Genomic DNA, 15,979 nt, shown 5'->3' with positions numbered 1-15,979 from the left:
AATGGAAATAGATCTATTTAAAAACAAAACCAAACAGCTATTTCTGTCTAGATTAAGAGGTGGTCCCGGGTGTGGGATTCACGTTTTGAGTGGCCACTTGTGGTGCAACCTCGATGATCCAGGGTTTGTCTATGATTCTCGCTGTGAGGTTGCCCTTCTCTACAATCCCAATAATCCATGCTTGGTGGCCTTCACCATATTTGGGGGACTTTATCTCTGCACAGAACCGAGCTGCTTGCTCACGTGGTAAACAGATCAGAAGGCCGCCTGAAGTCTCCGGGCAGGTCCCATGCATGAGGCCGAACATGTTTCCGCAGGCCTTGCTCACCGCAGCCATCTTGGCCAGTACCGGGAGGTTGTGAATTACAAATGACACCTCGTTCCTCTGCTGCTTGGCCAGGTTCTGCGCATGGCCCAAAATCCCGAAGCCCGTGATGTCAGTGGCGGCATGGGCATTGAACGTGTGCATGAGTCCTGCAGCTGTCCTGTTGAGCCTCGCCATGTTCATCATCGCCTCCTGGTAGGCCAGCTCTACATCTTCTTGGGTGACTAGTTTAATCTTATTCCATTTCTCAGGAATATCCAGCCACTGGTGCACAGCCACTGCCACCTGTGTCCCCAGGGGTTTTGTCAACACCAGCACGTCCCCTGGCACTGCATTGTCTGGCATGATAAATTCATTGGGCTGGCAGACAGTGGTAGCGACTCCTCCCAGGACAATCCAGGGGTTTAGTACTGTTTGGCCGCCCGTTACAGACGTTCCTGCTTCCTCAGCTGTGTCTTTAAAACCTTGGATAATCAGAGGCATCACTTTATCCCTTTCCCTGTCGGTCATTTTATTACTGACTCCAAGGAGCATCAGCATATTGTCACATTCCGTGACCCCCATTGCATAGAGGTCACTGAGGACATTGGCACATGCTATCCTGCCCATCATGTAAGGGTCGTCTACGATCGGGTAAATGTAATCGGTGGTTTGAACCAAGGAAAGCCCACTGTGCCTCAAAGGAATGACACAAGTATCCATTCCAATGCCAAGCCTTGGCATAATGGCTCCCAGAAACTGCTCATCTTCTTGGAAGTGGTTCTCCTGTAAAGATTCCAGCAATTTTTGCAGGACATCTTGGGGCACTTTGCAGCCTGTGCCCTTCAGTTCAGTGAATCTGGTTAGCCGGAAGCTTTTGTCCAATTCGTAACTTTCCGGGTTAAAGGACTCCCGCGTAGACATGGTTCTTGGGCCTCGCTCTCCTCACAGCTCAGCCCCTCCCCTCCTTCTGCGGGTTGGCTGGGTTCTTTATGGATCCACCAGCTCGCTTTGCGCCCTCCGCCTCCGCCCGAACGCGGGCCGCTCCCACAATGCACCGGGCGCGGCCGGGCTTCCTTAAGCGTCGCCTGAATAAAAATGCCGCGCCGGGTGGTGGCGGGGGCCCGGGCCCGCGCCTGGGCGCCGCGGGGGCTCGCCTGCCTCGGCGCGGCCCTGCGGGAGCCGGGGCGCCGCGCTCCCGCCGGCTGGGCTCGCGGGGGTCAATGGCTGGTACATATTTCACCAATTTGTTGTAAGTATAGTTTATTTCCTTCTAACTTTTTTACTACTATAAATGCCACTGTAATTTATATCATGTGAGCTGTTTCTTTAGACAATATCATGAAGAATAGATTTAATGAAGCAAGTTATGAATGGTCTATATGATGTGTTTTAACTTGTTTTCTTGCTTGCGCAAAGGCTTTACCAATGTACAATGCCACCAGCAATGTATGGAGTTCATTTTAAAACACCCTTTTGCCACCATTGAATATTACCAATTTAGTTTTTGTCCTCCATTTTGTTTCTTTTATTTTTTAAAAATGGTATATTTGTTTTAATTTGAATTTCTTTAAATAACTGTGAAGGTAAACATTTATAGTTGTTTATTCCCCATGTGTGAATTATCTATTTATGTCTTATGTTCATATATTTGGTGTTTTGATATTTTATACGTGAGAATTAGATATCCCTTATAATTGTTAGAAATCCTTTAACACATTTCTGCAATTTTTTCAATTATATTGTTATGTTTAGAGCTTATTTTCATTATAATGAATTTTACTATGTATCATTGATTATTTCTTTTATAACCGCCTATATTTTTTCAAAATTCAGACTACTGTCTCTCCAAATAGCTGCTTATGGACATTCCAGAAATGAAGAATGTCACCACCTCCAGAAACCATTCATTCCTTTTCTCGAATTCTGTATTTGAATTCTTCTGAACACGATTCAACTAAAATCTGTTTTCCTTACATTTCAACTTAATTTACATAATATTGGTCCTGATTTTAGTCACTGGGCCATACCGACAAACTCCTTTTCAAATATCTTTCCGGCACACTCTTCTTCAGTGCTAGATTTCTCCCAAACTATATCAGTTGTTCCCTTCTAGAAGTTCTGGAGTTGTTTATGTGCCTCTGTATGTGTCATGCCCAGAACCACACACCATGTTCCAGGAGAAATCTCTTCAGCCAAAGACATACTTGGTTTAGAATCTGAGGCTATAAATTGGGACTCTTTTACTGGACTTCTCTGTCTTACAGAGAAGAAAAATATATTTTGCTCCCAATTTGCCAAGTGATCTCTTCTGATATATTTGAAATTCATAAATACTGTAAAATGCTAAATAAGAGTACATTTGTATTCAAATTATATTCTCCCAAGTGTGTTTACAAAATTATCGTTCTAAGAGCGTATTCAACGTTGTGAAAAATCACATTCTATTCAGTGGTATTGTTACTATTCCATGAAGAATCCAACAGCATGTATTTTCTACTTCAAATTGAATTTTTGTAGTAATTTGGATTTTTCGTCTGTAGTAAATACATTTCTCAGCACAGGTCTTCATACATCATTTCATCATCTCTAAAAGATATTCCAAAGGAAGATAACTTTGGCTTGTTATGAATAAAACACTTGATTTTATTTTAATAATTTGAATCATTTTAACTGCAAAGTAAAGCCAGTATAAATGGAATTGGTATCACTTTGGTTACATTCTCACTGTACCTAGGACAGGACACTAGTAAAATAGTGCACCAAGTTATGATTAACGATAAAGCAGAATTATTACATTGACAAATTTGACACATGTTTTCTGAATGTTCATTTTTATTATTCTGTATGTGACACCTGTTAACATTTCCAGAATTTGATCAGTTTTTTCTTTAACTGCTAAAACTTCTACTTTGACTTTATCAAACATGATATGTTTTGTTTATGTATTACTTTATGCATTTTTATCACATTTTTTGTAGTTACTCTCCATCCTATTACTCTTACTGTCTGATAACCATCACTTCGTGATTAATGTAAGACTACTTAAGCAGCTGTGCTCCAAGCCTTAGAGAAACTCTTTGAACACTTGTTCTGATGAAAGGACAAAAATCATAGTGATGGGTTTGAGTAAGGAAGCCATGAAGGCCAGGAAAGCCTCTTAGCTGGCTTCTAGCTTAGACCTTAAAGAGGAAAATAGAAGTTCTAGCTCACATTAGGTCCGAGGAGTTTGACCCAAAGTAGCTTTTGCGGCCAAAGCCCCACCTAGGGGCCAAAGAGTAAATATTTTGGGCACACATTCTCTGTTGCAATTACTCAACTCTGCATTTGTAGGACTAAAGCAGACATTCATAATACATACATAAATGAACAAGACTGTGTCTCAATAAAACCTTGTTTGCAGGACCAGATGGCAGGCCATTTTTGGCCCATGGGCCATAGTTTGTCATCCTCTACTCTAAGTTATAGATACCTTGGGAAGTTGCAATGGCAGTATATACAGCCTGCTCGATATTCAGGAATGTGTTGTTCTAAACTTATTTTTCCATTTCTTATATTTAAATATAGAGGAAATTCGTGATTGAAATCCTAAAAGCCTTTTGGGAAATTCAAAGTAAAAAAGACCACATTTTCAGAGCCTTTACTCCAAATATAGTCAAGCTGCCCACCCTAGTAAATCTTGCCTCTGTCTTTCCTTAGCCTCCAAACTCTCTGCCTGTTCACTCTGAACTAATTAAAGCTGAGAATGCATGACCACAGAAAGACCTTTGCCTTTCCAGTGACCTACAAATAGATGTCTTTTTACTGCATACATTAAGACCTCAAGGGTCCAGAAACAGATTCTCAGAATTTACCAGGCATAAAAGATACAGCCAACCAAACCTAGCATCAAGGATTTTATTTGACCTGTGTAAGCAAGTGAATATACTTTCTTCAATCCATAGGGCTAGGTGGCATTGCCACTTTGGAACCCAGGGAGACAAACCCATATGTCTTTTATAAGCCTGGAAGCCTAAGTATGCTCACCTATAAAATGGAATTAACAATATTACCTTCTTCATAGGGCTTTTGCGAAGTTTTAATAACATTATTCATGAGTACCTAGCACAGTGCTTAGCATAAGTACTTTTAAATGTTACCTAGTATTATTAATACTTATTCTCAGTGCCAAAGAGGCTGGTAGGCGGACCTCACCCTAATCCCTTTACAAAAAGCCACTAACAGCTAACTAAAAGCCACAAGTTTGCTAACAATTAGCTTGTTGAATTTTCTTCCAAAGATATATTCATTTATTCAGGTCCCCAGAACGAGTCAATCATATCCCTAATAGCAAAAAATATATACTACACATTCTACATTTCTCCTCTTGAGCCCATTATATGGATCATTATTCAAGCACACAACTCTTCTGAACCTAGAGGCAGCCAAAAAATCTAGCTCATCAGGGATCTAGGAAATCCAGCCTTGTCCTAGCATCTCTGAATTCACTATAACTGTATCAGAGGGCTGTCTCATGAAAGCTTCTTTAGCTCAAACCCTGCAGAGAAATATGAGGAATCAGATCAGAAAAGTTTGGGGAAAATTGTAAAAGCAACCTGATTTCTTTTCTAACCACCAAAACTGTAAGAGAGGAATAGATTTAGACTTTGTGAGATCTCTAAAAGTAGCATCAGAATTCATCTTCATTTGGAGCAAAAGGATATGTAGAGAGATCGACAGAGAAGCATATAGACAGATATCAATCTATGTTAGTATAGATATAGCTATCCTTATGACACGTGCTAAATAATATTGCCTATTGATATGGTTTGTATCTGTGTCCCTACTCAACCTCATGTTCAGTTGTAATGTAATGGTTGGAGGCAGGGCCTGGTAGGAGGTGACTGTGAAGGGGGACAAGGAAGTGCTGTGTAGAGAAGGGCAGGTCCCTGTCTAGGGCTCCACCAGCGGACATGTGCCCACTGACTTAGGTGAGGACAGGCATTTCTGTTTTTGTGCCCAAATGTTGAATTTTCCAAGACCACCCTGGCCCACCATGTCCCCACCCTGTGTCTATAAAAACCCTGAGACCCTAGCGATCATGTCCACAAGCAGCTGGACTTCAAGAGGAGCACCCCAGTGGAAGAACATACAAGCAGCTGGACGTCAGGAGGACGCTGAGAGGGGCATACCGGCAGAAGAACACACTGGCAGACACCAGCAGATGCTGGCAGGCCAGCTGGTGGAACGACATGGATTTTGGCCAGGGCAGTTGGAGGAGAAACTGGCCACTGGTCAGCCCAACTCCAGGGGAAAACCACCTTCCCACTCCACCCCCTTTCTGGCTCCTGCATCTGCTGAGAGCTACCACCACTCCATAAAAAACCTTGCATCCATCCTCCAAGCCAATGTGTGATCCTATTTTTCAGGCACACCAAGGCAAGAACCCAGGATACAGAAAGCCCTCTGTCCTTATGGTAAGGCAGGGGGGCCAATTGAGCCGATACACACAAGCTGCCTATGGACGGCTAAACTGAAAGAGCACATTGTAACACATGCCCACTGAAGTTTCAGCTGTAAACATCCACCCGTAGACACTGCTGTAGGGTCGAAGCTTCACAACCTGACCGTCTGCATGCTCCCCAGAGGTTTGAGCAGCGGGGCACCAAAGAAGCAAGCCACACCCCCATCACACACCCTGTGAGAGGGATAAGGGCACTTTCCTTCTTTCAATTAGATCATGGGAGCAGTTTCTCATGAATGGTTTAACACCACCCCCTTGGTGCTGTTCTCGTGATAGCGAGTGAGTTCTCGTGAGATCTGGTTGTTGGAAAGTGTGTAGCACCCCCTCACTCTCTTCCTCCTGCTCCAGCCATGTGAAGTGCTTGCTCCCCCTTTGCCTTCCACCACTATTGTAAGCTTCCTGAGGTCTCCCTAGAAGCCCAGCAGATGCCAGCATCATGCTTCCTATACAGTATGTGGAACTATGAGCCAATTAAAGCTTTTTTCTTTATAAATTACCCAGTCTTAGGTACTTTTTCATAGCAGTGAGAAAGTAGACTAATACACCTACTTAGGGCCACTCCTACTCACTGCCTCCTGAAGTGATCCATGCTCCATCTGGCTGGTTCAATATAGGATCCCAAGCCTTTACTTCAACTCAAGAAAATGCCAGAGTTTATGGCATTTTTTTTAGTCTGAGCCACCAAAAATATCTGTGTCTTTGGATTATTGGAGGGATATCAATATTAGTTATCCAAAATTTCCCAAAACATTCTGAAACATTTGAAAGTTTTTAGAAACAAGGAATGTGTTTTTAAACATCTCTACACCCCTGCTCTGTCACTTACTAACTTAGTCTTGGTGAACTTCATTTTCTAAAAAATGTATATATATCCTAACACATAGTGTATTTTATTAATAATGTCTAACATATAAAATTATCTAAGAAATTACATTCTTTTATTTAGTTAGTTATATTTGTTTAGTCATTGAGACTAGTGGCTTTAACTGGAAAATAAATAAATCCAAAGAAGGTTAATCATAAAATGGAATACACAACAAACCCTGATATAAATAATTTTGTGGGGTCCAAAATAAACCAAAAGAAGTTGAAAAGTTATTCCTGAGCTTTAAACCAATTCCCAGAATTACAATGAAAGTGATGATCAATATAAAGAAATAGTGACAACTCCCACTGTGAAAGTAGGAGCTCTCCCTAGGTCCTCGTTATTTCATGTGCCATGCTGGGTGCCCTTAGGAGGAAGGGTATAACATCTACCTGGTGTCCTTTTTCTGCTTTTCTCCAGCTCCTACAGCAGAGGCCAATATATGCCTACCTGCTGACTGGGCTTTCTTGATCAATCCTAGTCATGGGAGAACCCCAGGAGACACTTTAAGAGCTTTAACCCAGTTCTCTGGGACTGGGATTCTAGTAATTCTTGCTCTTCATCTGGTTCTAATATTTGGTTTACTGTTTCCTAAGTTGCTCTAATGGTCTTCTAATACCTAAATTCCTATTTTATTCTCTATAGTATATTCCCAGAATCTTTAGATTTGGAACCTCAAATTACTTTCTAAAGTCCCCTCTCAAAGACTAGATTCTGAATCATTGCATAGCAAGCTTCTCAATGAACATCAAAATGGACTAAAGCATGAAGGAGAAGTGAAATGTAATTGTGTTAAGCTACTGAGATTTTAGTGTTGTTTGCTACAGCACTTAGCCTGTACCTAGATTTTCCAACTGATACTGGAGATTCTGGCTTCTATGTAGGAAGGTGGTCAGCAGGCTGAAAATCAAAAAAGTGTTATTCTTAGGAAAATACATTTGCAAAAAAATGTGTTGCCAACAATAATTTGGCAGGCAGGTCATGTGCCTACTGAATTATAGCTCTAGGGGAAGAGGTTGGAAAACAGTGGTAGTGGTATATGCTAGCTAGTCTTGTCTGCATTTGCCAGGGTGTTAGAAGAAAGAGATGAGCTCAGGAAAGAGTTGTCCATGTTGCAAGCAGAAATGAGACAAACCCGAAAAAGTCTAAAAATGTGGGCCATGAACAGGTTGGAAACGTCTATGACTGCAGCTTCTGGATCCCAAACAGTAAGTGATGTGATTGGGAGAGACTTTGGGTAACCAAAAAACTTCTGTGGGTTAAAGTGACTAAACCTGCATCAGATACCACATGAATCACCAGTTTTAGCCGCCTTAAAATCATTTCAGGTGTTTTAGCTACCTTAAATTAAGAAAATGAAAAATAGGGAAATTAAGCAATAAAATCAAGCTGATTTGAGACCAATGTCTGGAAAGCAACTTGGGTGTGGTTACAGGCACATGGTATTGATTGCAAGCAAACAAATCTGAAACTTTGTGGAAATTGCATGGCAGATAAAACCAGGAGGGTAGTCTAAAGGAACTTGTAACTAAAGAACATTTTAAAAACCTTTCGGTCGGCAGTGCACTGGCAAAGCTCCGCAGCCCTAAGGAAGTCTTCAATCACTTCAGATATGCCAAGGAAGACATGATAAGGAGGTCCCTCGCAGAGGGTAGAGTCAGGTGGCCATAGAGAATAATGTGTAAAGGAGTTCCTTACAGAGAGCAGATCCAAGGAAGAATCAAGGATCATCCTCTGCTCTCGGGACTGACAGCCTTCACAGTGTTTGAATTACCCTTAAACAGTAACAGCTGTGTCTCTTTTTTTCATCCTTACCAAATGGGACTGTTTGTTATGGTGGGTATCAGGGACAGATACTAAGTTTACAAGTCATAGGACTATGTGGAACTATGTGTGATATGATGATGTAGAGGACATATTGAGGTCCAAGACTTTGAGCAAGATTTTGAAAATGAGTGTAATCTATGTGTGGAAAAAAAAAGAAGAAACTGAAAATTTGGTTACCAGGAGGAGTAGATTATGGTAGAAATGCTAGTGTTCACCAACATCCATGTTCCCTTTTCTTGGACACACAGAAAAACTATATTTTCCAGCCTCTCTTGCAATTAGATATGCTCAAGTGATTAGATTCCAATTAAGGGAATGTGGGCAGAAGTGTATCCTAATTCTAGGTATAGTGTGCAAAGCCTTCTGCAATGGAGGACTCTGAGAGTCCTAGAAAGGTTAGAATACTACAGCACACATCTGGCTCACTGACTATCTTTGTGTAGTCCACAAATAAAATGGTTTTGCATTTTTAAATAAGTTATTGGAATAATATTTTATGACATGTAAAACTATATAAAATTTAAATTTCAATGTCACAAATAAAGTTTTGTTAAAAACATTCATGTTCACATTCATTTATATTGTCTATGTCTGCTTTTATACTGCAATGGCAGAGTTGAATTGGTGCAATAGACAGCATATGTGACGATCTCATTGCTATAACATGCTGACTCAATACACTACAAACTGCAATGATGTTATTATAATTTGACAGCATTTGAGCCATGTATATTATTGTACCATGGCATTTAACACATAAGTATTTTTTTCTATCAGTGCATGTCCATCAGGTAAAAAAAAAAAAAAGAAGACAAAGGAAGGCAGAGAGAATAGGACTTTAAATGGCACACTTTTAAGGTAGAGTAAAATGTGGATTATTTTGTTATCAAATTAGGTAGCAAAACATTATGTTTTTTATGAAATGACAGTATACTTGTGGTAGACAAAATAATGGCCTCCCAAAGATATCCAAATCAAGACCTGTGAAATCTGTGAATATGTTACCTTATATCCCAAAAGGGAGTTTTCAGATGTGATTAAGTAAAGGATCTTAAGATAAGATTTTTCTAGTAGTCTCAATGTAATTACAGTGGTCCTTATAAAAGGGAGGCAGGAGAGTTAGAGTCAGAAGAGAAAACTGGAAAATGGAAGCAAAGATTGGAATGATGTGATTGCTGACTGAAGCCTTTAAGTCAAGGAGTTCAGAAACACTATAGAATCTGGGAAAAGCAAAACAAACAACAAAACATATTATTCCTTAGATCCTCCAGAATGCTTTGGTTTTAACCCAGTAATAACCCTTTGGGGTATGCTATCCTCCAGAATTATAAGAAAATAAATTTGTGTTAAGTCCCTACATTTGTTACAGCAAAAATAGGAAAGTAAGACAATACACATGGGTATTATCAAACTAAGCCCTCATCACAACATTCTCAACTCATAGGAAAGCTATGTCCAGAAAAATCAGAAAATTTAAAACAAAGTATCTCATGGTAAAATTTCTTCACAAAAGTAAAAAATGAAAATGAGGCTGCACCCTCAGTAAGCTTCCAAGTGGCTTGTTAGCCAAGCGAAGAAAGCCGTTACCTGATGATGAGTTAATTAAATCGTATTTGACTGTAGTAGTAGAAGAAATGTACCCAGAGAAAATGAATCTAAAACTGTTAGCCTTTTGATGCAAGGAAGTTGCTCAAAGAGTTAAGGATATGAGAGCAATATCAATAGGCAACAAAAAATAAGGCAAATGATTTTGAGTGGTTTGTCTTAGTTCTTCATGAGTAGATGTTATATGTACTGCTCATTGTTATTGTTTATTCAATGCTGAGTTTGAAGTTACTGAATAATCTGTGTGGAACAACTATAGGTGAGCTTATTTTCAAAGAAGTTGAGAAAACTTTAATTCAGTACAACCTGAAGTGGGATGTGCTAAGATGTGTTTCAACTGATGGTGGTAAAAATATGTGTACAGCAGAAAAAGATTTGGTTGGATAAATTCATAAAGGTAGTGAAAAAATGAGGTATTTAAAGCCTGTTATCATCATCAGGTACTTTGCAGAAAAAATTTTACTCTATCACGTGTTATTGAACCAGAGTCATCAACAGTAAACTTCATTTGCTCTCATGGACTTACTCATCATCAATTCCATGAATTTTGGTCAGGAATAGAAGCTAGATATCTTGACTTGTTTTACCCCACAGGAGATCAAGGGCCTGGCAGTGGTAAAAATTTTTTGTGTTTTTTTGAGCTTCTGGTCAAAATTGAAATTTTTCTGAACAAGGAAAATTTCACTCAGCTGTGATTAGCAAACACTAAATAGCTTTGGAAAACAGCTTTTTCCACAGAATTGATCATGTTTAAGAAATCCAACCTAAAAATTTGAGGTAAAATAGCACTAACAAGTAAAACTTTATAAAGTTATTTTCATAACAACTTGACTCACAAGTCATGTCAAGCAGCTTTACACACTTTCTGTTCTGTAAATTTAAAGGAAGAAAAAAAAATCTCCATTTCCACACAAATTTGCAGCAATGTTTTTGGTACTTCAGCACAAGTGCAAAAGAATTTCCCATTTATAAAAACCTATACTTACTCTCATATTTCAAAACTGTTATATTGAGGAGCTTCCTCTTAATGTTCAATTAAAAGTGATTAGCCTGCAATGCAATGACATGTTATAAGAGAAGAATCTAATAGAATCCTGCAAATGTTTTCTTTTTTGTTTTATTTATTTATTTATTTATTTATTTATTTATTTATTTATTTATTTATTTTGAGATGGAATCTCGCTCTGTCGCCCAGGCTGGAGTGCGGTGACGCAATCTCGGCTCACTTCAAGCTCGGCCTCCCGGGTTCACGCCATTCTCCTTCCTCAGCCTCCTCAGTAGCTGGGACTACAGGCGCATGCCACCACACCCGTCTAATTTTTTGTATTTTTTTAGTAGAGACTGGGTTTCACCATGTTAGCCAGGATGGTGTTGATCTCCTGACTTTGTGATCCACCCACCTCAGCCTCCCAAAGTGCTGGGATTACAGGCGTGAGCCACCATGCCCAACCTCCTGCAAATGTTTTCTAAGAGATGAATATGGTCAATTAAATTTGTATGCTCACAGATTGATATCAATATTGAGCAGAATTTATCTATTTAAAAAGACATATACCTGTAATCCCAGCACTTTGGGAGGCCGAGGCAGGCGGATCACAAGGTCAGGAGATCAAGACCACAGTGAAACCCCGTCTCTACTAAAAATACAAAAAATTAGCTGGGTGTGGTGGCAGGCACCTGTAGTCCCAGCTACTCAGGAGGCTGAGGCAGGAGAATGGCATGAACCTGGGAGGCGGAGCTTGCAGTGAGCTGAGTTTGCATCACCGCACTCCAGCCTGGGCGACAGAGCGAGACTCCGTCTCAAAAAAAAAAAGACATACAAAAGATAAAATATATAAAATTGTATTACAGATCAGCATTATCCAATGAACATTTGCAATCATTTTGATGATAAGGAAACTAATTTTGAATCCCAATTAAGCCAAAGTGTATCCCCCCAAAAGAACTATTCAATTTTTCTCATTAGTAAACTTATATTACAGAGAATTTCATTGTTATTATATTTTTAATTTCATCAAAATAATACTTGCCAAAGTTTGGTTTCTCTCTTGTTACATAAGTACCTAGATAATATATTTGATTTTGTCTATTGCCTGGCAGGCCTAAAATATTTACTATCCAGCCTTTACAAAAAAATATTTTCTGATCCCTGCTCTAGCAGATGGTGGAGGGAGCCATTAGATACAAGGGGACTGTATTTCTAATCACTATGTCAGAGGCTGATTACCAAACAGCCCATTGAATCACAACACAAGTGAGAAATTAACCCTTGTTGTGGTAAGCCACTAACAAGGTTGTACGTTGTTTGTTACAGCAGCCAGTATTATTTACCATGACTAAAACAACCTCTTAATTACATGACTGAAATTCACATTTCAGGAAATCTCAGAAACCACAAGTATTTCCACGAAAAACTGTCACTTCAGGAAATGGCTACAGATACATTACCTTAGCAAAGTAAATCAGCATAATGTGGTTTTTGTTAATTCAGCCAACATTCTTTTGAGGCACTGTGATTAAGGCAGTATGCAAGGTTGATTAGATATTTTTCTTTGAAGTTACAAATTTCCACTTATTTTTGAATTGAGCAATTAAATGTATTTATTATTAAGTCAATAAATTGTAGAAGCCCCATGCAATCATTTGTTCAATGAAAGTCTTTGCTAAGACAAAGAACATGTATTTTTGCTTTCCTAAAAGAGGAATTTCTGTTCTCTTTAGAATGATACTACACTGTCTTCCACTGGCAAATTAGAAAAGAATAAATTTCAAGGTCTGAATTGGACATTACTTTGAAATACCCACAGAGAGAACATTAAGAAAACTCCTATAATAAAATGCAGTCATCAAATTGCCAAAATTTGTCCCAATTGCATGAAGAACTAGAGAAAGCAAAACACTAAGGAGAGAAATGTTCTCCTATTTGGCATTATAGAGTGAAAAATTACCTGAAGTGAAAAGCATTTCACTTTCTGATTCTGAGTAGAATCAGGTCTATAAAAATAAATGATACGTGTGTCCCAGTTTTAATTTTTTTAAATTACATTTTAAAAATATTTTCTGGATACGTATATGACAGTGTATCCCAGATAGCACTTTGATCATCTTAAGCAATGTTTTCAAAATGTTCCCAAGCATGAGAATTACCTAGGGTGAGGAGGTGACTGTTAACATGCTGGTTCTCATATCCAAGAATCAGATTCATTAAGTGTAGTGAGGGACCAAGAGTCTGCACTTTCACCAATTCACCTTGGAGGTTAAAATGTTCACTTTGAAAGTTAGAATGTATGCTAGATATCAGGAACTGGCTCATTTAACCTCTTTTCTGCCTTCTTAGACTCCCTTGCAGCTAGCGTTCTGTATGCAAATTAATTCTGTTAACTAGATCCTTGTGGGAAATATGGAAGACAAAATGGGGTAGAAGCCACCTTTTTGCCCTCTTTTTGGCTATGTCTGCTTTAGCATGGTTATGGTCATGGATTTTCTCAAGTAATGTTTTAGTGTGCATGATCCAGTTTTCTGTGTGCTAAACAGTGGCTGTTTTAGAAGTAGCAGTAGTCCTGTTTTTCTGGCATAGTTACAGTTATTCCCTATTGTTCTAGAATTGTTCCTGGAGGTTCAGAGAGGAAATAAACTTTTAAAATAACTTCCAACTATTTTGTAAGTACCTAATTTCCAATATCATGTCAGTTCCTGCTTAAAATAGAGTGGTTTCTGTTTATTGAACTGAACTGTAACTAATAAGGAATGTGACACCAATGATAACATGATACAGCAGTGGGCTCTAGAGCGGTACCATCATTTGTACCTCTTGAAACTTATTCTTTCCTCATCATATAGGAATGTGTTTGTGAGAAAAAATCATTAACAGTATCAAGATACCCTTGAATTTCCTTGATTGATACTTGGACAGCAAGTATGCTTGCCCACTGCTATCCTACCCCATCCCTTGCCCCCTACCACACACACATCAAAAGACAAGGATCACAGAAAGTGTTTAATCACTGCTTCTCCAGGTGGAGACATTCTCAGGCTAGGACCACAAAGCCCTCCTGGTAGGGCTGGAAGCATGTGGTTGCTGAGAGATGGGATCTACCAGACTGTAAATTTCATGAGCATAGGTGCTTTTGCTTGTTTTCATTCTCTTCAGTGCTACAATTACAAAACCCAGGACAATGCTTGACAATCAATTATTATTATATAACACATTTAATAAACAGTAAAAATGTTTTGAATGATGAATTAACCTAGGATAATCTAAAGAAGTTATCACTTCTTAGTAAGTTAAGGTTTCCATAGCTATGTGCTGCCTCAGGGGTAGAATGGGATATGAAGACATTTTAAAAAAAGTTTCCAAGGTCTAGAAACAAGGATAGGATCTAAATGGTTGGAAACTTTGCCAACCAACACCTACATTTCTGAATACTATGATTCTCACCTTTATGCTTTGTTGACTTGGTAGACCACTCTGTGACCCCATGTTGTGCTCTCACATGTTGTTCTGAGCTAATACTTGTCTACAACTAGACCCTCAAATTATGCCCTAGAAACAACTCTCCTATTTCCCCTTAGAATGCAGAGCCTAGCCTTGCATTTCCTTGGTTTTCTAACCCCTTACAAAACTGGGTGCTGAGGTGAAAGCTATGTCTTAGCAAATTCTTCCTCCTGAAAATTGGTTTTTATTGTCTACCACATGGCCATGCTGCAAAATTTTTAAACTTTTTACATTCTGCTTCCCTTTTAAATATAACTTCCAGTTTCAGATCATTTCTTTGCTCATGCATATGAACATAGGTTTATAGGTTTATAGAAGCAGCAAGGCTACATCTTGAACCCTTTGCTCCTTAGAAATTGCTTCTGCTAGATACTCTAAATTATCACTCTGAAGTCCAAAGTCTGCATATCCTTAGAGCAGGGGCACAACGCAGCCAGGCTGTTTGCTAAGGTACAGCAAAAGTGATCTTTACTCCAGTTTCCAATAGTTTCCTCATTTCCATCTGAGACCTCTTCAGCCTGGTCTTCACTGTCCATATCACTATTACCGTTTTGGTCACAACCATTGAACAAGTCTCTAGTAAGTTCCAAATTTTTATCATCTGTCTGTCTTCTGAACCTTCTAAACTCTTCCAATCTCCGTCCATTACCCAATTTCAAAGTCACTTAAACATTTTTAGATACCTTTATAAAAATGACCCACTCCTTGCTACCAATTTTCTGTAGTAGTCAGTTCTCACATTGCTATAAAGAAATACCTGAGGCTGGGTAATTTATAAAGAAAAGAGGTGTAATTGGCTCGTGGTTCTGCAGGCTGTACAGGAAGCATGGTGCTGGCATCTGCTTGACTTCTGGGGAGGCCTCAGAAACCGTACAATCATGGTAGAAGATAAAGGGGAAGCAGGCATATCTTACATGGCTGGAGTAGGAGCAAGAGAGAAAGGGTGAGGACCTAAACACTTTTAAACAATCAGATCTCACAGGAACTCACTATTGCAACAACAGCACCAAGGAGGATGGTGTTAAACCATGAGAAACTTCCTCCATAATCCAGTCACCTCCACTGAAGCCTCACCTCCAACATTGGAGATTACAATTTGATATGAGATTTGGTTGAGAATGCAAATCCAAACCATATCACTTGCTGTACAAATTTGGAGCATAGCAGCAACAGGCTATACCATCTAGCCTAGGTGTATAGTAGGCTATATCACATAGGCTTCTGTAAGTACACTCTGATATTTGTACAACAATGAAATTGCCTAATGACTGATTTCTTAGAAAAGTATCCCTGTTAAGTGACACATGACTAAATTGTTACACATCTTTTCAATCAGCAAACCCCTTTTGTACATTCCTATTTGCAGAGCACTGTTTTTGT

General features: G+C 39.2%; 1 protein-coding gene across 1 annotated transcript; it reads right to left on the bottom strand.

Moving 5' to 3' along the window:
- LOC116480215 (selenide, water dikinase 1) lies at positions 1-1,230 on the bottom strand. Its single transcript, XM_032172192.2, has one exon. It carries the CDS (start codon positions 1,226-1,228, stop codon positions 53-55), a length of 1,176 nt encoding a protein of 391 aa, XP_032028083.1. The 5' UTR covers positions 1,229-1,230; the 3' UTR covers positions 1-52.
- Positions 1,231-15,979: the final 14,749 nt, after the last annotated feature.

This window comes from Hylobates moloch, unplaced genomic scaffold, assembly GCF_009828535.3.
Source record: "Hylobates moloch isolate HMO894 unplaced genomic scaffold, HMol_V3 SCAFFOLD_13, whole genome shotgun sequence".
Lineage (NCBI taxonomy): Eukaryota > Metazoa > Chordata > Mammalia > Primates > Hylobatidae > Hylobates > Hylobates moloch.
This window is presented reverse-complemented; position numbering and strand designations above follow the sequence as displayed.